Raw genomic sequence first — 24,475 nt, forward strand, 5'->3', positions numbered from 1 at the left:
AAATTTTCATTTAATTATTTTAAAAGTCTTCCACGACTATTTAACAAACAGATAATATCTAGGGCAAAGTATCTAATTTTGCCAATTAGATTGCCCAAAGCACAACAACAATTGTCCTTTTAATCAACTTTAGTACTGGTCCACATTACTTCCAGTATAGATATTAATGTCTTGGTATTTTTATGAAAATTTAACCTTATGCTGAATTTATATTCAATTAAAAGTTATGTATACCATGCTGGAAACAATTTCCCTAAAATTCAACAATTAGGAAATTGGACAAATATGTAATTATATACAATTAGTTACCATTTGTTAGTGCTACTTAGTGCTGGATATGGTAGGATACTAAAACGTTTGTGTTCAAAGAGCTTATACTCTAGGTAGAAATATAGCACATGGAGACAAATACCTGTCATCCAAAGTAGAAAAAAAAGACACCACAACAGAGGTAACGATAATACTTTCAACTAGGTCCAAGTCAGTGATTCTACTTAAGAATAACTTTTTCTTAGATGCTAATCTTTCAAATTGAGTATTAGTACAGAAAGGCAGCTGGACTGAATTGTTTGCCCATCCCTTCCCCCCGCCCCCACCCACTTCCCATTCACACATATGTTGAAGCCCTAACCCCCAATGTGACAGTATTTTGAGAGACGCCTTTAAGGAGGTAATTAAGGTTAAATGACGTCATAACAGTAGGCCCCTAATTCAATAAGACTGGTGTCCTTATAAGAAGAGGAAGAGACACCAGAGCTCTTTCTCTTCTCATGTGCACAGAAGAAAGGCCATGTGAGGACAAGTGAGAAGGTAGCCGTCTACAAGCCAGAGAGAGAGGCCTCACTAGAAACCAAACCTGCTAGTATCTTAATCTTCTAGCTTCTAGAACTGTGAGAAAATAAATTTCTGTTGTTTAAGCCACCAAGTCTATAATGTCCTGTTATGGCAGCCTCAGCTGACTGATGCAGTGTATATCTAATTTAAGAAGTAGTTCATCAGGGATGAATCTTACAAAACTAACATCCACTTTCAAAGTGAATTTGCATTTTTATACATTTGTATATTAATATTTTTGTTATATTTATATATACATTTCTAATAAATGTCCATTTATCTATGGATTTATATAGTGAATGCGTATCTTTACTTTCATAGCCATAATTGCATCCAGGAAGAAGTACCACGCCTATTAGTTTGCCTTTTCCTTCAAATTTATATTATTATACTAAGACTCTTGTCTTCCAAGAGCTCATACCCTAGTTAGAGATTTAGGACATGTAGACAAATCTCCATAATACATATTAGAAAAGGAGGTGCCAAAGAGGGTTGAGAATAATACATTCTGTTACTTCAGAAGTAAGAAGGTTATTTCTGCTGTGGGGTGCACTGTGGGTGAGACTGTATGGTTGGAGTTTTAGGAAGAAATAAGAAAACCTTATTTGGGAGCATTTGCACTCAGCGTCATTCGCAGGGCACACCACTGGCCTTTGGGGCGGGATGATGCTTCCATCTGTGGAATTATTCAGAGCATTACATTTAGCATCCTTAGTCCCTGGCCTTGCAATATCTGTATTATCACCCTGTACATTTCCGAAGGCAGCAGCAGGAGAGACCAAGAGGTAAACTTTTAAGGATGTGAAGAAAACAGCACAGGTGCTCAAATAAAATTTATTAAGTGACTGATTAAATGACAAATACACTTGATTCCAAAATGCTGAATATGGAAAATTGTAACATACAAAATCATAGTATTTTATTAAGTGCTGCTTACCAGTTATAAGTGTTTATTACATTTACTCAGAGTTCATCCGAATTTTCTATTTTAAAGCTTCTCATGTCATTGATTCATTCATATAGCCCTGACTGTATTTGATTTCTAAATACCTTTACCTAGTCATTACTCCCAGGGTGCTTCTGATGCAATCAACAAATAAACATCCCTTCCTTTTGACTTCCATACACGTTTCAGGCTGACTTACCTGATCTTTCACTTTCATGATTTCCCTAGATGGTGTGTCTGTGATCTGGGTTGAAGATTTAAGGAGAAGGGACAGGTGACAAAGACAGAGTGAATGATGAGGAGACGAAGACAAGAACCACACTGAACCTGTGCAACTGAGGCCTAAATAAGGATCTAAAAGATTATGGTTCTCCAGAAAGCAGACTCCAAGACAGAGTTTGGCATGGAGGGTACTTATTAAGAAATGCCTCTAGGAACAACACCTGCTGTGGAAGGGAGAAGAAAAGAAGTGCTGGACTGAGAATGGCCCTTCCAATTTGTGCCTACCTGGGATGAAATGATCGGGCTTTTCACCTCCTCCTCGCTCCAATCAGTTCACTGCTTTGGAACAGCAAAACGAAGGCTGTGGTGCTGCAAGAGGGGGTGTCTGCAGCTGGGGTGCTAGGTGAAGGCACTGACCACTGAAGGCTACCTTCCCCCCTTACACCCCCTGTAGCAGTGGTATCAAGTCCTCTACAGAAGGAGTATCTGGGCAGGATCACAATGTCCACCACTGATTTAAATTCATACTTTATAGAAATGGAACCTTCATACTTTAAAGAAGCAGAGAGTAGTTACAAATCTGAGTCTAAAACCCAGAATTTATCATTCTGTTTCTTACTACTCTAACCACACACAAAAAATAAGAAGAAGAAAATAAAATGCTGATGTCTGTTTTGGAAAGAACAAGCAAGGGAATACTTACTTGGTTTAAGGAATGTTCTTTAATGGGATAAACAAAAGGAATGAGTCCAAACAATTCTAGACAGGTTTGTGAAGAGAACTAAAGTGTCAATTTCATCACTAAATTATGAATAGAGCATTATATGTCAAATTTCTATCCATGAAAGTTTTGTTTCTGAATGGCTTTATGTATGCTTTCCAGGACATTCTGCTCCCTAGATGTGTGTTACAGACATACTGCATCAAATGCCTTTGTTTTCTAGGTCTTCAACGGGTCGCAATGGGAAAAGCATTAAACTGCTAACTGCTCAGGGCTGATGCTAACTAGGTGAGTGTACGTACTTTATTTAGCGAGTTGATGACCTGTTTCGTTCTTCATTTTCTAATTTCATTTGAAAGTGGTTAGATACGATAAGGCAACTTCCCATTTAAAATGCCATGGATAGTAGTGGGGATACTAGTTCTTTGCCTATGGGCATAAATACTTGTTTTTATATCATGCTTCCTCTCATATTGTCTTTTCGGTTCTGGGCTTGCTATGCTCCTTTTTCCACCTCAGGGTTTCCACACTCTTTCTGACTTGAACACTGACCCCAATATATCACATAACTGATCCCCTTTCCTCTCTCAGGTGACGGCACTAAGGTGATCTCAGAGGTCTACACAATCTAAGTATCACCTCCCTGCCTAAGCCAAACTTCCTTCATGTTAACTTATTTTCTTATCTTGGTAACACAATTATCTCAGATCATCCTGTATACATATGTATCTATTATTCACTACTGAATCCCTAGCGCTTACCAGCACTGGCATTTATGTATTCAATAATTATTCATGTGAAAGAATGCATGCAGGTGGTGAATGAGTCTTTATGATTTATATGAATTTCAACACACATCAGAAACATAACAACTGCAAAATTATTTGTCTAGAGGAAATCAATTCATTCTATATTTCTGAATAAATTTGAATAAAAGAAGAGACTGCTATTCTCTATCATAATTATTAACATCTTTATTAAACAGACTAAGACATTTCTATCTGCGTCCTCCTAAAGGACATAATGATTTACAAAATTAATACGCTGCCATTTCCACAAATAGTATATTGTTGGAGGTAACAAAACTGACTGTGTGGGAGACATTCCATCTTCTGACTGGTAAAATATTTTAAGGAAAGAAATGTCGAAAATTTTTAAGAGTAACTTCCCAATTTTACATTAAAAACAAGCTTATGATAAAGAAAGTCTGTGTAAGAGAGACAAACAAAAACAAGCTATAAATTAGGTCACCAGACTTACAATAATATTTTCGCAAGAAGCTTTTATAATTTTTGGCTAGCTTTTAAGCTAGGAATATAAGATGCCCCAGGAGATTAACTGAGCGCAGGAATTCAACCTCTGACAGGGTCAAATGGAAAGTCCTTTGTGATCCTGGCTAAACATTTACCCTTATAGTCAAATATGGGTCATTCCATTTATCTAAGTTTATGCTTTCAATGCAACATTAAATACTTAACTTTGAAATCAGCAAGGTGTTAAATTCTTATTTTCATCTGCACCTATTTCAAGTTATAAAGTTCTCTACACATTTTCTTGTCTCTGTTAGGAAAAAATTCATTTACCTTAAACTCCCTTTCTATTAGTTCTTTCTCTCAGCTCTGTAGTTATTCTAGAAATTTGGGTCTTGGCGGAAAATACCATGTTTACTCTACCCACACCATTTATTTTCATGAGAATCTGATTCTATTGTCTTTCAAAATTTACCTTTTGAGGTCAGTGAGGAATTATGAGGTACAGGAAAGCATGGTCTAAGAAAGTAGATTTTCTTTAAGACGCCAAAGACACAGTAGTAAGTGGGATTGATGTCAGGATCATAAAATTACAAGCAGTATCTGAAGAACTGATGCTATGAAAGAAAGACACCTTACAATCTTAAGAAGTGTAACCGAAATGGGTATAAATAAATCCTAGAATTATTTTTTAAATGCATTTGGCATGCCAAATTTTAAACAGTAATCAATCCCTAACTGAAATTAATTACTTTCTCTAAATTGCCTAGCATTTGTCCTAATCTATGGTAACATTAAAGTGAAGAAAACTTTTAAAAAAAAATTTAAAATAGAACCCTGAATGCAGGCAATATCTTTTGGTAATCATTTTCACACAAAAACGAATTCTATGTTGTGCCATAGTCTAGCTTGTTTTATATATTACTAACATAAGATGTTATGCGTAGTAATCAGGAATAAAACTGAATCTGGGCCTCTGTCATAGTCTACACTCAAGTTTTAGTAACCTTACAAAATTAAAATGTTTTCCAAGTGAAATGTTAAGATAATTATTTATTTCACCCAACTAATACTGTAAGAAGGCTTGGATGGCATCATTACTGGTTTCAAGGAAATAGAAAACAAGTACAAAGCAAAGTTAAAGGCAACTTTATTACAATACTTTTCCAAACTTCAAAATGCATTCATTATTGCATTTAGATCTAATATATAATACATTATATTACAAGACAGAAAGCATTTCTGGTCAGATATTTAGCCTGCATGGATTGCCCAAAACAGAGCTTCCTAGGAACAGCAGCAACACACAATAGTTTATACCACTAAGTAAAATATTTCTATGATGTCGCATAAAGAATCATTCATATTGCCATTTATGTTCATTCCTCTGATTTAGAACAAACAAAGCTGTATTTTCTATATCTTACTACTTAATGCTTAGGAATATTTCCTTTGGTAGAAAGTAGGAGTTTTTTAAATTAACCAAACCAAAAGAACACTGTATTTCCCCATTGCAAATAGGGACAGAATTCTCTTCTTTCCTTTTTTAGGAGCCAAATCTGGGCTTCCTCCTCTTCATATAACCATCCTGAATAGTACCTGCTTTAAAAGATACCCAAATATGTAATAAACTCTATCCTAATAAAGTCTTCTTGTTTTATCTTGCCTCTTAGTATTTGCTTACTTAGAATAATTTACAACCCACTTAGAATAATTTAAAATGACATAATAATGAACTTAAAAATACCCTTGACATATATTCACATAAAGGATGTATTTTCCAAATTAGACAAGAACATTATTTGCTCATCTACTTCTGCTTCGAACGACCAACCCAATTCAACTTACAAAAAGAATTCCTTTTCTAGGGTTACTACCTTAGTAACAATGGAAACAGATGTAAATTCACTGACTAGATCTAGTCCCTTAACATGCTTTCTTGGTTTAACATTTGTGAGCTACCCACTAGCACAGAACACGTCCATCCTCCTCATTTTCACAACAGCAGGAAATGGTTAGGAAAGTATAGAAAAGGTTCTATTTTTTCATAAGGCAAATTTAATACAGATTTTGTTATGAAGTTGGAAAAAAAAGAACAAGTGAATGACAAGATATGTGCTGGCTGCTTGAGGGGGCAAGGCTCATAAATCACTGTACATTAAGAGCACGTGCTGAAACTTCATGGTGCCAGTCACGTAATTTTGTGTATTTGGGACTAAAGACGTGAAGGGGTATCTTTTCCCTGTGGAAATAAAAAAGAAAAAGAAAAAAGAAAGAAAAAAGAAAAAAAGAAAAGTGATAGAAGAGTCATAAGAAAGAGAAAGAAAAAGCTTCTACACTTCGTACATCATGCAGAAAACATGCCTTTTAAAGCTTAATTTCACATAGCTGTTTTATTTAATAGCAAACGATTTTAAGGGTAGAGCACTTTTAGAAATACCGAAATTAATTTATAGAGCCTTTCTGGAAACATCGATTTTTATACTCAAAATAAAATGACTGCAAGACAACTCATGACCTCATCCACAGAGGTCTGCAATGTTAGCAAAGCATCCCCAAATACACCCTCTGCCCACTTATTTCAATCTGAAAGAAAATAAGCCTTAGTCATAAAATCCAGGCAATAGCTAGTAATTTTAAAATCTGTAAGTTGTACATTTAAGTCCCACAAAAGGCACCAAAGTTAAATGCTTAGCTTCTAGTTGCAAAGACAAAATGCCATACCATTACACCTGAGAATGTGAAAAACCAACTGAGACCACTCATGAAAGGAAAGCATTCAATTTACAAAGAAAAAAAAAAAAAAAAATGGACAACTTACTTTGTCTTCTTTGTAGTATCAGGTTCCGATTCGTTCACTGAAATATAAGCACATCCAGTATTAGTTTCCCTTTTTCAACTTTAAAATCACATAAGCAATTACATGTACCAATCAATACCAAATGCTAACATTGTACAAAGCCACTAAAAAAATTCCAAATCATCTTGTCAGTGGCCGTGGTACACTACAATCACTATTACTACTACTACGACCGCTTCCACACTTTTCCATGGAACGCTCTTGGGCTGCTTTCTTATTTACAGTACCCATACGTATTATGCATGACATAATTAAAAAGCAAACTGTCTGAGAAAAATGACTGTTTTCCAGTAACTGTCTATCCATCTAAATGCTACTCTCTGTGGAAAGCATATTGACCTATTAGACTCCCCGGGTGTTCACTTACGATGTTCGGTCCCAGTGATCTGGGCCAGGATGCGGAAAGAGCGAGACTGAGTTGTGCCAGTCCTGGGATGCCAGTCTTCAGTGTCCTCAATCAGTCTCTTCTTGCTGGCATCACTGTGAGTGGGTATGTGGTAAAACTCTGTATTACGCTCCACAATGTGTTTTCTCGGTGGGCTAAGGTTAGGAAGGAAAAAAGAGAATTTAAAAAATTTTAATTATATTCGGGATAAATACCCCAAATTTTTAATGTATACATTTAATGCTCAGTGTTCCTCTTGTATCCTTTTTGAGGCATACACAGCCTCAATTTTTTTTTTTTAAAAAGAGCACCCTTGTAAAATAGAGTAGACTAAGTTCTTTAAAAGTTATTTAAAAACTATGCATATGCTAATATAAAATAATAAGTATCTATTCAACAGAAAGGTTACCGTTTAGGTGGGATTTTCCTTTTAAGTGACAGAAGAAGGCAGCAAAAGAGAGATTTCCAACATGAAGAAAAGGAAAAGGAAAGATTAAGAAAAGAAGGAAAATAATGAGAAATTTAAAATTTCACAAAAGTTAAAATAAAACAATTTGAAATCATGTACTTGTATTATTTATCTAATGCCTAACAAAACACAGACTACATTCACAACCACTACTAAATATCAAAATGCTGCTAAAATGTATTGGCTGTCACAAAATTAAATGATCATATCTTCACTAGACCCAGAAATCAAGAATGGTTTAGTACAGGCTGAACCAGCCAGGAATTATAAACACAGTTTTGAAAAGGGGGAGAACTGCTATTTTCTAGTTTTCTTATTCATGTGTACAGATATTCTTCAGCCTGAATAAAATTGTGAGCAGGATTAGCAGAGTGAGGAAGAGCTATGATATATCAAAAACCAATGAAATATTAATCAAAAGACCAAGACGTAAATCTTGGCTCTCTGATTTTTCAGATGTGTGATTTTGGACAAGTCTATCTCACTAAGCCTCAGCTTTTTTCATTTATAAGACAAGAATATCACATATAAAGTCACACTGTCCTGAGCACTACACGAAATAATACATGTGAAAGGGATTTGTAACTACAAAGTTTAAGAGCTTTGAGTTTGCTAAGAACATTCATTTTTTCTCTTAATAAATCATAAACATTGGACAATTCACAGTGTAGATGACTTTAACACTTTAACCTAAGATTTAGTAAACATAATAAATACGCCTTCCATCTCTCCTCCCTGCCCCCAAAACAGGATAAAGGCAAACTGTTGGAGGCTGTGAATTTCATTTCAGAAGTGAAAAAGGGACCTGAGTCTGGACTGGCAGATGACTGGCCCAGGATCCAAGAAGAGAAATGCCCTAAGAGTATCAGATATGGGCGGCAACACCTAAGAGGTAGAACTCACGGCTGGAAAATCACATGGCTACCAGAATTCCACACGACTACTGCCAATTTAATAGTTACTTTTAAAACTGTCTCCCTAGGCTAGCAGAGTTTTTGCCCAGTGAAGAACATGATAGAATTAACATTAACACTGGCTTTAGAGATAGATAATAGCTTCAGGCACTACATCCCCCACTCAGTGTGTGTTTTGTGCAAGTCCTTTAATTTCTCCAAGTGTAGATTTTTCACATCTGAGAAGTGGGAATTTCATCTACCTAATGGGTTGTTTTGAGTAATAAGATAGATAATTTATGTAAAGTGTTTCCACAGTACCTAATACATAGTAATGATTTTATAATTTTTTTTGTGATTACTAGAAAAAGTATTTGCCATGCATGTTCTCATTTTGCCACACAAAATCAGTAATACCTGTTATTATAATTTATGGTAAAATTTTAATATTCCAGAAGTGAAATATCTAAAAGATCTTTTATGAATATTGAACAAAATCTAATCCTTTTAAAATAAACAAAAATTTTAAAAATTAGAAAATAGGCATAGATTACTTTACAAACACACTGTCTTTGGCAGGTATAAATTCCTAAACAGACAATACTTTAACTTATGTTAATTACTTGAAAAAAATTATGTTAGCTACTAACCTTATAGTTTAAATTTCTCTATTATGAATGAGTGTCGTTTACTCTTACAATGATGCCAATTTCAGGTATAAGACTATTTTATCACGTATAAAAAAGATCTGGTCTATAAAAGCACAAAACAACAGTGTCTAATTAAGACACTAAGAATAGTAAAACCATACCACTTAAGAATATTTCTGAGCTACGACACACTTGCAAAAAGTATAGTACACCTTGGGCTCTCTGTGACATTCACCACAACAAAAGTCTTACGTTAAGCGATAGGAAGTTTCAAAACATTTACTTAGTGTTCTCTAGCTCTGAAACTAGACTCTGATGGCAATGATTAAAGAAGTGATTTTATTTTTAAAAATGTATTTGGGATAGAATATAAACTTAACCATAGAGAACAAATAATTTATTTCAAAATACATTCAAAATTAGCAAGTTTATACAAAAAAAAAAAAAAAAAAAAAAAAACTAAACAAGGGAGGCCCAAACTGCATCTAACTGTGGTATACATTGTCTGTAATACTTAACTATCTCCCTAAGGTTTAGCTTATTAAGTTTTTCCACTGCAGAAGTGTGTTTTAAACATACCCACTGATTCGTATGAAGTTCTCTAGCATGAAAAATATGTTTTCTGGGCTCCTTAACATATTTGAAAATTCTTGCAATAAGAAGATACTAACAAAATTTGCTGATGGTGTTAAGTTGAAAAAAGATGGAAAGTTACAGAGAGACAATGATGAAAATTATACAAGTAACCACTGATTAGGTACTTACGTGGTGCCAGGGTTACTGAAGAAAGAATAATACACACACACAAAAAAAGATGTGATAAAGCAGAGAAGACATTGATGTTCCCAGGATGATGAAAACAGACAAAGATGAAGCCAAAAAAAGAAAAAAAAAATGAAATAAGGAAATTGAAAACAATGAATTTACATGAAGCTGTTACACAAACATCATGCTTCAAAATAATCATGTAAACACAGACAAATAAAATGAACAAGTGTTAGTCAAAATTCTGTTACACGGTTATTATTTGGACACCAATTTCATTTATGTTTTTGTTTGTTTCCAAAAACACTGAAAAATATTTTATATGTTCATGCCAGTTCAAGTCTCAAGTTACTAATGCCAAGAAAAAGCCTCTATTTTTAAAAGTTTTCTAGGTTTTTATAAAATTTATTTTAGCATGAATCTAAATTCATATCATGTTCCTAACAAAAGGTAGAGGATAATTAGATATAAGATGTAGAAGCAGATTGTTTTAGAATCACCTTTAAAATCAGAGCAGACTAAGACTCTCAGATAATGCAAGTGGTACATAGTGATCTTCTCACATAAAGTATCCTGAATCATATATTATAAAGGAATGATACACTGTTTGAAAATTGTCTAATTTTTTAAAATGTAGTAGTTATGATGAAAATATAGGCAGCACAGAGGGTCATAAATAATGGGCTATCATTCAGTTTTCATCCTCTCCCCTGTCCATCATTACCATCATCCTCATCCACAAGCAAATCTCAGGAAGTTTGGAACTCATTTGCATGAACTCCATAGTTCTATATTACCAGCAATCTAATTATTACCCTGAAAGGCATGCCTGATATGATATAGTAAAGGAACTAGGTTAATAACATCTGAAGAGGGAAAACCTCAAAACATAACTCACTCACCTAGCCTACTAAGTAGGGAATCATTTTAAAAAATACAATTGACCGTTGAACAATGTGGGGGTTAAGGGTGCTGACCCTGTGCAGTCGAAAATCTGCGTTATAACTTTTGACTCCCCCCAAACTGTGCTGTTCCTGGGTACTGGCCGGGGATTGGTCCCAGGACCCGCTCAGGCATCAAACTCCACGGATGCTCAAGTTCCTCATATAAAATGGCGGACAACAACACATACAGTCACCCCTCTGCATCTGTGGATTCCCAACCACAGATCGGAAATACTGTTTTCAATCTGTGGTTGGTTGAATCCACGGATGCGAAACTCAGGGATAGAGAGAGCTGATGGTATGCTTATTGAAAAAAATTCTGCATGTAAGTAGACCTGTGCAGTTCAAACCTGTGCTGTTCAAGGGTCAACTGCATATTTGCATTCCATTAAGGACAGAGAAGACTAAAGTATAAACACACTGTTGAATCAATCCTTTGGCAATAAGTTTAATGAGTAACTAATAATTCATTACAAACATAGTGAGAAACACTGCCTTGGCCAGTTTTAATAATACCACTGTGCAGTGTAGCTATATTTCCAATTATCAAAGTCAGTTTCTTAAACTCAACAGAGGGCTGAGTTTCACTGAATGGGGATGGACGAAGGAGTGAGTGAGTTGACCTCAATAGTTTGCCAGTCTTCATTCCTCTCTAGCCACAATATAAAGCATTCCCTCCTCAGCCTTGCTCTTTAAGCAGTAGGGAAATAGTTTTTCAAAATAACCTCCCCTGAACGTAATAGAATTTTAGATATATATTTAAACATTATAAACTTTCGGGAAAACGTTTTATGTCAACATGAAGTGGGGAGGGGGTTCTATGGTGTGGTGAGGTGCAGCAAATGGAGGGCTGATTGGTTTCGATGTAAAGATGACAATTTGAATATGCCAAATATTTTCATGCATTTTAAAAAATGTGCCCAAGTGAGCCCATTATACCCCACAATGGCATTTGTGCCAATGCAACAGTTAGATGACGTGGCTTGTTACCCAGGATATGCTGCCCACTTCCCCTCTGCCCTGGGCAAGTTGCAATCTACAGAAAGAAGCTTCTTTTCCCCAACAGTGAAATGGATTACAATTTCTTTGTCTTTCAGACTTCTTGTAAGGGTATATGTCTACCATATTTATTTGAAGGCCATCTGAGAACTATACAAACACGTGTTTGTTGTTAGGACAGATCCCTAAACTACTCAAAAAACAAAAACAAAAAAAAGTACTATCAAACCCAACAGTAGTTTATGCACATTATGTATTCAAATAGCCTCCATTCACTCAGTTTATCCTCAAGTCTATAATTATTAAAAACAAATATGAATTTGAAATAACAGAAGTAAGCCCGGGTCACAAAGAAGTGATCCAGAGGAACGCACATCAAAATTTGACTTCAAAAAAATCTAGGCGCCAATCTTAGCTCTATCACTGACAAAATTTGTGACTTGAATTAACTAAGTAACCTCTCAGCATTCAGTTTAAATGAGAATTAAATTGCAAAATGTATTTAGAAACACCTAATACAATGCACAATAATACCTAACAAATTAATCTGAATCTTAATTTAAATATATATATATATATAATATATAATATATATATATATATTATATATTATATATATATGAATGTTCAAATTCATTTTTGAACATCACTGAAATGTTCACATTCATTTTTCTAAGCCCCATTTTTCCCCCTTTACAAGTCAACCATTTGTCACATGGAATCTAATAAGTAGTCAAAGCTTTGTATATAAGAATTTAACTTTAAATAGACAAATCAGAGTTTGGGATTTTCACTAGTACTTTGGTGTGCAATATTCCTAATGTGTATATAACATAAAACTATTCCATTAGTGAGACCACATCAGCCACACTGAGTAAAGGTGCTCTAATAATTCAACAGTTAACTCTCTTGAGTGTGTCTAAGATAGATATTCCGTACTTCCAATTCTACTCTATAGTGTATTGATAAAGAAATTTCAGCACAAGCTCAGAATAATCACAAGTTAATTAACAGAAAATTATTTCAAATTCTTATCTTATGTGATTTTTATCTATTTGTAAAGCTAGTCATCACCAGCCAATTTACTGTCAATACCAACAAATACAAAAGTGAGGTTTTAGAGTTACACCACAGTGATTTCCAATGTCTATTCCAACCTCCTGTGATGTTTCGTAAATTGGTAATCATCTCTCTTAACTAATTTCAAAGGTATATAGACTATCAATCATCCAGTGACACACAAATGCACAGAGAGGTCTAAACCTTCAGCAACATTGAAAAATCAAAAAGCTTCTCAGAGACCTTACCTGGGAAACACTTGTATTTTTTACATGAATTTGGAAATCAACTCAGTTTCATATATGCCAATCACTAGTGGTATATGTTTACATCTTGATCTTCTAACAGTCTAAACTGAATCACATTACATTCCGCCAAGCATTACCTTTTAAACCATTACACAGCAAACCCCACATGTATTTCATAACAAAAGTTAAATACTAATATTTATTACCATAAAGCAATTCACCACCACATAGCAATGCAAACCAAACTTATGGAAAATACAAAATGTGGTTATTCTAAAATATGGCTGTGTTGCAAAATTTAATTTAATTTTGCAATAATCGGGCATTCATGCTGTTTACTCATATATAATTCACCATATTTCCTCTCCAGTAATGTGGATACTAACTTTTTCACTTGTGTTTTCTGCAAAGAGAAGAGCATTTAAAAATATTACTACCATATCATTATGTTTTATATCTTCCAAGGCCAAGTTCTTCAAAATACCACATAGGAACTGTTAGAAAAAACTGCAGTCCAAAGAAACTGAAATTAATAGATGATACATGAAAGACTTACCTCTTGAAAGCAGTGGCACATTATAATGCAAGGGTATATGGAAAGGGAAAAGGTAAATCACTTAAAATACTTGAGGCAAAATAGCTTCTCTCCTAGTTTGGAGTATAAAGTCCACCTCTGCTCTAAGTAGAGTTAGGAGAGTGCTAAAAAAGCAACAAGCCAAGACCAATACTTTTCCTATGTAGAAGTTTAAAAATTTCTTGAAGTGCCTTGTTCATTATTTACAAGGAGCAGGAATGCTTACTGTGTTTCCCCGAAAATAAGACCTAGCCGGACCATCAGCTCTAATGTGTCTTTTGGAGCAAAAAATAATATAAGACCCGGCCTTATTTTAATATAAGACCTAGTCTTATATAATAATATAATATAATATAATACCAGGTCTTACATTAATTCCTGGGCCTTATTTTCAGGGAAACACGGTACAACATATTATTGAGAAATTTTCTGAAAATATCAACATAATTATAGATTTCACACTTTTAGATAGGATGAGTAACTATTTCTCAGTAATTATACACAATTAAGAAGCAGTTCTTTTGTCTTATGTTTATTAATCCTATATACATTTGGGTGGGATGTCTATCAAATTGGTAAATTATCTAGTTACTTTAAATCACTTAAAACCTAAGTCTTCTTGCTTTGAGGAAAAAGATCACGTATGCATTTAACTTTAGATTCTTCTGAACTCTTAAATTTTTGGTCACTGGCATATATTATTTTTAAAATAAAAAGTCATTAATAGACAGTTAACTCTCAGCTTTGAAAAGAGTTCTGTTGCAGGTATTTTGTAACATTATAAAAATATGGGAAGTTTAAGATGACATTATTAGTAAAAAGCCTGACAGTGATTTCAGAAAAAAGTTTGGCACCTGAGGCAGGAAATGCATTGACCAATATCACAAAACACCTATTCTTCAAAATGACACATCATGGACAAGTGAATGTGTGATTTATTTATCATTTCTCTAATCTAAATGTAGTAAGAGAAAGGGCACTGCAAATTTTAGACTGTCACAGACATCTCACTTTGTTTTCAGAGTAACCAAGTTTTCATTGTCCTAACATCTGGACATTTGAAATCAAGCCAGTTTTGAATATACCCAGTGTGCAGATGCAAAGCAGTAACATGCTTGTTAATGATGCAAAGTACGTAATAATCCCTTTTCTCCTGAATCTTGCACAGTGCTGGACACAGGGCATGTACTCAGTAATCACATGGCGACTGACTAAGAAACTATCAGAAAGGCCCTCTAACGACACCACTGCCTACAGTTTTGGTTTGAAAATATTAAGCTTTAAATCATTTGAAGCGTAATCAGCAAAGCTGTACGTATAAAAGCCAAAATTTAAGCTAGGTATTTTCAACTGTTTTAAATGTAGTACTTTTCCATAACTTCAATGTGGTTTTAGCTCTCCAATTTTCCATTAAGAAGACTTTCATAATAAATTTTTAAGAAGTGGTAGGTAGTAAGAAGAGTTTAGCTCAAACACTTCCTTCAATGGACTTTTTTCTATTGAACCTGAAGTGTAGTAAGCATAGTAAACTTCTGCTTTTAGTTTTCTGTGGGGGTAGCATTTCACAGGCAGCATCTGTCTTTTCAGAATATCTACTTTGATTACTCTAAAATCTATTGTTTTAAAACAGACATACAAAACAAACAAACAAACACACCTCCATACTACATACTATTTCTCTTCCTCACATGACACTAATTTTCCTCAATACATACATCAGAACTTTAAAAAGTCACCCAAAACCACAAAACCTTATGTGGAGCCCAGTAGCTGTTCTTCCAAACCTCCTGCTCTCTTTCTCTCAGCAGCAGCCTGGAACCCTGCCATCCTCTTTTTCAAAACCCCAAAGTTGCCATGGCAGCAGTGCTACTGAAAGTACAGTCCCTTCATTACGCGAATTAACATTCGGAAGGGATTATCTCAGAAAGAGCCTATCCACACAATTATTTTAATTATATTTCCCTGGGAACTGGCACTGGTAAAAACCATCACACATGCAGATTATTTCCCTTTCCCTTCCTTTTAAAGTACATTTTTGTCTAAATGAATCTGATCAAAATGAGTTTACAAAAATGACTTTAGTTTGAAGTATGATCAATGAATTTAAAAAATAAATAAATAAAATGACCATCTATAAATGAAGGCTGCTGAAAATAGACTTCAACCATTTTTTAAAAATGTACCCCAAAAGGGAAAAATTATAAGGAATAGATTTTCAAAAACTCCTGCTAAAATTACATATTTAGTGTCCATTGCTTTAAATCCATTCACTTTAGGAAAACCTTTGGAATGAAAACATTCTCTAATTTGCTTCTGAGGTTTTCAAGCATCCCTTGATGTTGCTGTTCTGTCATTACTGTTTGTTTTTAAACACTAAATTCTAGCTTAAGCTTATCTGAAAAGAATGTTGCTAGCTATCTGACCTAAGCTAATGCATCAGAGAGACATGAGTCAAAACTAAATTTGTCTTCTGTCTTTTTAAGACTAATTCCTAGAAAAAAGCTTCTTACAAACTCCTTATTTCCTCCCTCCTTAGGATGCAATACATAAGCTGAAACAACTGTAACCACTCTGTTTAAACTTTTGGTGGTTAATGAAAGGATGGAAAGATTGAGAAAGAAGGATTCAAGATTTGCCTTGCATTGTAAGTGCCAGCTGCTCCATGTTGTGCCAGGACTTGGAAAAAAAAGAGTTACAGAGTACATCACATGGTTCATAACAAGTCAAAACGCAAAATTAGCTTTTGATGAACCTACAATTGCCTTGTAGAAAGTACTGTATGTATGTAATATAAAGCTACAAGTTAATGAAGCAAAGAAAACTTCATCTCCCTTCCCTCAAAGGACAGCTGATGGGGCAGGGGGGATTTAGATTATGGTGTTTCCTGGAAATTGCCTGAAAAAAGAGTTTTGATGAGAGCAGAAAGCACCTTTGGCCACCTACCCATTTTGCTGTTTACTGTCACCCTGGGATCCTCTTCTCTGTCCCTCTGCTAGCTCCTGAGCAGTCTCGGAACACAGGCTGGTGACTGTGGGCTGCCGTGGGACAGTAACCGCGGGTTTACCAGCGCTCAAAGCAGGTGAACGCTGGTCAGCACTAAGATGGGAATTAGCATGCAGTCCAGATGCAGCGAATGGGGGAAGAGTGACAGCAGCCGTGGGTGAAGGGGAAGCATGTGATGAAGTGGTCGCGTGGGCAGGGGTGAAGGCAGACGACGGTGATGGGATGGATGTGACTTTGGGTGATGACACAGAACCAAAGGGCCGTGGTGCCTTATTGTAAGCCATGTTGGTTGTGGAAGTGACTTTGGATACAGCAGGAGATGTAATGGGCACAGGTTTAACTACTTCTTTAGGTTCTCCCTACATGAAATAAAAATAAACATACACAAAAACACACCAAATACATGCAAAATAGGTTCACTGAAAAGAACACACAGCTAGTTTTTAAAAAGACAAACACAATCATGTTAGCAGCCCAAACTTTACATGGTTTCAGATAAAAACAATGAGTTGATACAGCATAACATGCATGCTAACTGTTCTCAACATTCATAATACAGATGCACACACTGTATATTTTATAAAAATGAAAGGAGTTTCAAAATATTTAGGAGACAGAGCACAAAAGCTATCAAAAAGCCTAAAGGCCATCATAAGTGTCAATTTAGACATATTCTAAAGGAAAAAATTTTAAATACCCCATAATAAATAATACATTGCCAACCAAAATGTTTATTTTAAAATATCCAGAGTCTCAAGTATAATTCCATCTTTCAAGTAAGTTTTATTACTCTCCAGTGTATAATTATTTGATTTATGAAGAAACAGCCACCCATTTCTAACGCTTCAATGTAAAAAAAAAAAAAGGAATAAGATCATTTTCATCTAATTTGGAAATGTGCCCACTCTAATTATTTTGAATCAAGAAACTGTGTTTAAAAAAAAAAATCAACAAAAAATCAATCATTTTCCATTCCTGTAATCTACCACTTTCTCTCTCTGGAATGTTTTGAGGTATCATTTAGGGAATAAAAAGGAGTAAAATTCTTTCCCTTTTCCAGATAAAATATTTAATAGTTTTATGTGGGGAAAAAAAATTATCTTAGATGTTTCTTCACTGCTATCAGCCAAAGAAAAAGATAACTAGTAAGAAAAATCAATTCCTCCTAAAATTAACAGAATTTGTTAATTTAAAAAATTTTAAATTCCTATTCCAAAACAAGTGTAAAGTTTAAGAAAAAAAGTAAAACAGGGTAAGTGTCTATGACTTTCAAGAAGAAATCCCTACTCACCCCACCATGCCAAAAGAAAAAACAATTAACAATTTTTAAAAAGCATACAATGGTAGCTCTATTACATTCATAGATACCTAAGAAAATAAAGGTAATCTACATTAGTCTTATAAAAATAATAAAGCCACCTGAAGGGAAGGGAAGTAACTTTAATGTCTCAGCAAATCAATGTAAGTAATTAAATGGAAAGGCACAAATAAAATTAAGGAGAAAACTCCCCAAAGCATCAACCAGATGTATATGAATAATGGTTTAGGACAATTTGAGGGTATATATGAAAAAAGAAAGACACTTGCCAATAACCTAATCCAAGAATACTCTGAAAATGTAATTTAAAACTTATTACTATCACTAATAAAATGCTATTAAAGACTTACTGTATATTCATTCATTTTCAGTAATCACTTATTTATTCTCTTTAGTATATGTGAATAAAGATAGGTAAATTAAAAGTGAAGGTAAGAAATTTGGGCATAAGTTATTGATAATATGACAATGGAATAATGCTTATACCTATATTTAATAGAATAATATAGGTATAATTACAGATGGTAATCCTGTATGTGTTGATTTCCATTTTCCCATGTCATTTTTAAAGGAAAAGAACTAAGGAAAATTATACTGAAACTATAAATTGTCAGTATGGTCTGAGACAGGAATGGAAATTACAGGAATTCAGGAGGGACTATCAAATGTTATCCTAGTGATACTAGATTAGAAACACACCTTTTGAACAGGAACTGGCTCAGGCTTGGATGTAGCAGATGCTCTGTGGGGGGGGGGGGGGAGAAAAGAAGGGAAAAAAAACATGAATTTTTACACACTTGCAAACTTATTAATGTAATTTTAATTATTATGTATCTAAATCTTATTATACATGCTAAACCTTAATATATGCTAAATCACCAGAATTTATAGTTCCACAATTCAGAGTTTTGACTATTTACAATCTACTAATTCCTTCATGTAACTCAAAATGCTGGAACATCCAATCCCCTTACACACGAGGTATTTATTAGTTCTCTACACATTCAAATGAGGAAAGGCAAACACCAATCCTGTTTGCTAATGAACTCACGTTTAATCTTTAAATTAAGGCTCTTCCAAATCCAAAGGGATAAACAAACATGTCTTTCTGCTCCTTAAGTGGTTCCTGAAACATCTCATCTGAATCTCTGTTGCCAATAGTATCTGCCTTTTCTCCTAACATCCATGAATATGTCCATAAGAAATTGGGTCTCTTTGAGAAGATACTGAATAAATTCTGGTTGAATTGGGTCACCAAATGAGTATTTATTTTGTATTCATAGTCTTAAACGTTTATGCAAGTTAATTTATTTGTTATGCTAAAATTAAACTGTAAATTCTTCCCTTAGACTATCATTTCAGTGAAGGTGAGGATCCCGTCCTATTTGAGTCTGTGTATCAGCACTGTGCCTGGCCTGTAACAGCTCATCAGTAAGGAGTGTGGAAAGGAGAGAACAAGGAAAGGACAGAATTCAGTGCATAGAACTTGACTATTTAGAAATTCAAATTAATTATTTTTAAAATATGCTTTTGTTTTATTTCTGTCCCTTTGGTTAGTGTGGACTAATAGTGACAATAATTGATTTAGAGCAATTATCTCACACAATCATGACAAATAAAGTGGCAATTATCATTATCCCCATTTTTCAGATGAACTTCCAAGTTAGAGTAAATAAATTACTTACTAGGACAGAGTTAAGGCCAACAGTTCCTATATATTACAATATATTGGTCATAGTCAAGGATAGTAAGTAAATGACTGGGAAAGTTTCTAATGACTTAAAGGTTATTTACCCAGCATTAAGGTACATGTTATATTTAATAATGCCAGAAGCAGTTTGACTCCTCTTATATCACACAAGCCTGAGTGAGGGTAAGACATCAAGTGCAGAATTTAAGAAATGCAACCATTATAGGTAAATAATGTGAAAATTGTAAACTACAAACCATGAGATCGCTTTACTTAAAGAGATAACAGATCACCAAGAGAAGGTGCAAGCACAGGGTATTTGGTCTCTATGAGCATGAACTCCAGATAACATTTTTAGCAGCAACTGCATTTTCTAATAACTAATTTGGTTAGCTAGGGCAAGCACTGACAGAATAATTGGCTAACCTAACGAGAGGCCATAATGGATGCGAACATTTGGTTACTGCTATACAAAATTATACTCTGCAGTTGCATAACTTTCCATGTGTACTCTCAAACAGACTTTCCATTTGTACTCTCAAATTTCTCTTTTATCTTACAGGGTTATTATAACAAGCAAAGAAAGCAAGTTCAAGTACACAACACTGAAATTTTCCTTTCATTGAAATTTCACAATAAGATGAAATTGCAAAGGATCTGTGTATTAAAACCACCCAAGACATTATTTACTGACAGTGTGCCATAATACGGAGAAGGGTATTACAGAGATGTCCTCTTTCATCTGGACACTTAAAGGTGCATGAAGCTCTTCTCGCAACATAAAAACAATTTATAAAAAGAACATGATGTTTAACAGTCACTAGGTTTCCAAACAGAATAAAATGCATATGTCCTATGTCTATGAAAACAAACCCCTTAGTTTTTTTCTAGATGTTTGTTCTTATTTAAACCGTGGGTTTTATTCTTATTTAAACAGTTCTTATTAGCAATAAAAATAACAGCAAAAGCCCACAGAGTGGTTAGTTTTCATTAACTTTGTAGTTCAACCTCTTATTTTGTTGAAAAAAGCATAGAATAATAAATAATGCGTCCTTGAATACTTTATGGTTTGAAAGTTCTACAAAACTACTGCTTGAAATTTTAAATTCACACAAAAAATTTCTTAATCTGAAACTTGAATCTGTTCGCCTGCTTGGCTTCTGACAAGGTCGCACAAGTGCAGTGACATGAACTAAGACAAGCAGAAAAAAAAGCAGCAACATGCCCTCAAACCCCAGGACTGAGTCCATTACACATTAAAAACACAAACAATTTATAGGGGAAAAGTAGAGTGGCTCATAACTAAATGTCAAATAAAATAGTTGACAGTAGATGCAATAAAAATTAGCTCTGTTGGTTTAAATATTTAAATAACCACCAAATGAGTCATAGAATCATTGAAACTTAGAAGGTTTCTTAGAGTTACTTTATCACATGCCTATACGGTATTCATCTGATGTCTGAATATTTACAGGTGCTCACAATTTAAGTCATGTAATTTTTTAATGCTTCTGTTTAAAATAGCCTTCATTTTTGTGCATTACTTTGCTTTTTTGGAGTAAACAGAAGTCAACATTAAAAATGCTTTTTTGGAGTAAACAGAAGTCTACATTAAAAATATTTGGAAAAACATTTTAAACACACAGTATATAAACATAAAATCTACAACCTGCATTAATTACATTTTAAAAGACCATGTAGACTTACGCAGTAGCCTACATAAACCTTATATTCAAATGTAGTTACATACTGTTATGACACAAACTGATGTGGTTTGGGAAATTTACAAAACATGACAAATGAAATATGCAAAATTAATAAATAGCAATAACACTATTTTTTTAAATCAAACTTTACTAGTTATCACAGAATAATAAAAAGATCATCTTTTACTTTCAAATGTGTAAAGACTTTTTTTAATGTTAATACATATGCTTGTGAGAACATTCTGTACATTTCTGGGAGAGCTATGTATCATTAACATTCTTTTGGAAAATAATTTGGCATTTATTTATAAAAAGCCTTGATATGTTAATCAATTTCTGGGAATCTATCATAGGGAAATTATGTGAAATATGGAAAAGACTTTACGTGTAAAGATATTTGTTCCTTATAATGTAGCTTATAATAGTGAAAAATCGGAAACCGATTAAACATACAATGAGAAAATGGTTAACTGTAATATGATGACCCAGTATGCAATGATTAGAATCATTCTTAGAAAGATTTCTGAATCGCATGGTAACATGCTTACTTTATCATGTCAAGTGAAAAAAGGAAAATATAAAAGCTAATACAGTATGATTAGTACATAGAAAAAAAGTGGATGGAAACATCCACATTTTAATAGAAGCTCCCTATGAATAATATTTGTTTTTTCTCTTATGGGTCTGTTTTCTGTATTTTATATAACATACCTGTGCTACTTTTTATAAGTAACACTATTTCTCAAAGCACACGGAAAAGTACTTTGCAAAACATGAAACAAACAAACAAAAAAATGTTCTATTATCAAAGATATATGGAAGCCTTGAAGTTAAAGTTACATAAGCATCTCACCACAGGACTTCTCAGAGCCTTTGAATGCCTACAGAAGAAAATACTGTGCACTGTTGTCCACACATGTGAAGTATGGAATACTCATTTATTTTGAATATTCACTGATTTAGAAAACTCTTTTCAAGACTGGAGACAGGAAGGGGGAAAACCCTCTGGGAAATGCTATTTTAAAGAAAGTAAATCTCTGTAAGTCTAAAGTGTTTACTTAAGTTTCCTACACATGGCTAAAATTAAGGGGAATAAATATTACAATCCATAAAGTCCTCAAAACCTTTAGTTATACAGAGGATGGTTCTTACCAAACTAGTGCTTTCTTGAACTTTGTTTAATAAATTACCCAAGGACTATGAGCGTAATTTCATCAATGTATATATTTCTTATAGTCCCTGAGGAGAAAATCCTAACAGATGAATAAGGATACCTATTTCTCAAATTTTTGTAGTTGTCTTTCTTGTTTTTAAGAAAAATATTCTATTGAGCATCTGCTCCTTTACTTTAGAAATGTCATAAAGTACTTAAATGTGAATAATTTTGTGAAGACTTTTAAATAAAGTTTTAAAAACTGAGGTATAATTACTAAAAAATATTCCTACATTTCTCTTTTCAAATCCTGGGAAACGGGATAATACAACTTCCTTTCAACCACAGTGATCATCACAGGTCACTATTGTGTGGTGTGTGATCCTGGCAATGGCTTAGTGCCATGGGCTAAACAATTTGCTTATTGTTCTCTCTTCCCTTAGTGCGAAGCCACTGGACAGGAGCAGGCCGTGATGGTGAGAGCCTAGTGCCTTGGCCCAGTACTAGCCTCAGCTCACGGAATCCTGAGAACAATGCTGTCAGTGTGGCTAGAACAATCTATTTGGAAAGTTGACTCATTTTTATAAGAGCAGTATCCAAAATAAAAATCCCTGATGCATTATAGCCAGTTTCACATCTTCTGACTGAAAAGTTGAAAGGAATTCTAAATTATAATAGATCGTATTAAAAACTAGAATTGGGATGCCCTGGGTAGACTAATACATAGGAAACATAATGACATAAATCAGCTCTATCAAGGACAAGATTCAAAGGAATCAATCAAAACGACATCTGAGGAAAATGGTGTTATATTAATGGTGTTATATTTAAGTTATATTCTTCACTAATCAATGCATTTTCTAAAACTGCATTATAAAAATAAGTTTTAGTTATTAATAAAGTAGACAATGGAAGTTCACATTAGTGTTTAAGAATGAGTAATTAAACAACAAAACTAGACTGATAAAGATTATTCACATTATTCATTATGTGTTGGCAACTCCTTCAACCATATCTAATATACTTAACTCATAAACAATTATACAGAAAAGAGGGCGATTTTTAGTTCATCTTCTGTGAGATGAGCTCTATCTAAGTTTCCCACAGCATGGCCATCTTTGGGCTCAGTGACCTCAGGACCCATAAACACTAGGGTAGATCATTAATCACTTTAATTGCAAAGTTGTCAATTTGCAATAACAAAGCAACTCCAGAGGGAAAAAAAGTGAGCACTCAAGTGTGCAAAGGGATGTCTCTTTAAATTTCCCCATATTTTATTGTACTTCCAGTCAGTCTACTTTTCTAAAAACTGAAACCTTAGACATTTAAACCACTTTTGGCAAAGTATCAGTGGTTTTTTTCCTAAATAACTTGAGAATATGTAAAGATTACATTTGCTAGAAACAAAAGTACAAAATAGTTATATATCAGCATATTGTAGCACCGTTTAGTTTAAAAAAGATTGTACTCACCACCTACGCATGCAGTCATACCCACAGTCTCACTTTTCTCTCATTCTTTACTTCTTCTCTATCTTACAGTGGGAACTAATAAATTACATGTTTTCCACTAGAGAGAACAATAACCCAAAGCTGGACAGACTTTGAAGAGCGGGAGAAAGAAGGTCAGGAAACAGAAGAGAATTCCTCTAGTCCACCTGAGTACCCTCTCTGCTTGGGGTTATCTTAAAATTGAGCTTGGCTCTGAAAAATCCAGAACTGGCAGTTACCACTTGGCAATTACTTCCCTTGGTAGGGTGAGGGCTTCTGTTGTAAAGATCCTTTTC

General features: G+C 34.1%; 1 protein-coding gene across 20 annotated transcripts in view; it reads right to left on the minus strand.

Moving 5' to 3' along the window:
• PDLIM5 (PDZ and LIM domain 5) overlaps window positions 1–24,475 on the minus strand; it is a 188,913-nt gene that overhangs the window by 62,366 nt on the left and 102,072 nt on the right. For 5 of the 20 annotated variants that reach the window (XM_074323405.1, XM_074323354.1, XM_074323337.1 and 2 more), the window contains exons 4-9: window positions 18,840–18,882; window positions 16,763–17,181; window positions 9,996–10,010; window positions 7,628–7,645; window positions 7,201–7,373; window positions 6,795–6,831 (exon numbers count right to left, since the gene is read on the minus strand). In XM_074323405.1, coding sequence (XP_074179506.1) covers window positions 6,795–6,831; window positions 7,201–7,373; window positions 7,628–7,645; window positions 9,996–10,010; window positions 16,763–17,181; window positions 18,840–18,882 — 705 coding nt within the window. Of the gene's footprint in view, window positions 1–5,106; window positions 6,216–6,794; window positions 6,832–7,200; window positions 7,374–7,627; window positions 7,646–9,995; window positions 10,011–13,631; window positions 13,649–16,762; window positions 17,182–18,839; window positions 18,883–24,475 lie in introns of those variants that run through there. The other 15 variants (XM_074323364.1, XM_074323369.1, XM_019741091.2 and 12 more) reach the window with 11 other exon arrangements.

The sequence above is a fragment of the Rhinolophus sinicus genome, linkage group LG02, assembly GCF_036562045.2.
Source record: "Rhinolophus sinicus isolate RSC01 linkage group LG02, ASM3656204v1, whole genome shotgun sequence".
Classification (NCBI taxonomy): Eukaryota; Metazoa; Chordata; class Mammalia; order Chiroptera; family Rhinolophidae; genus Rhinolophus; species Rhinolophus sinicus.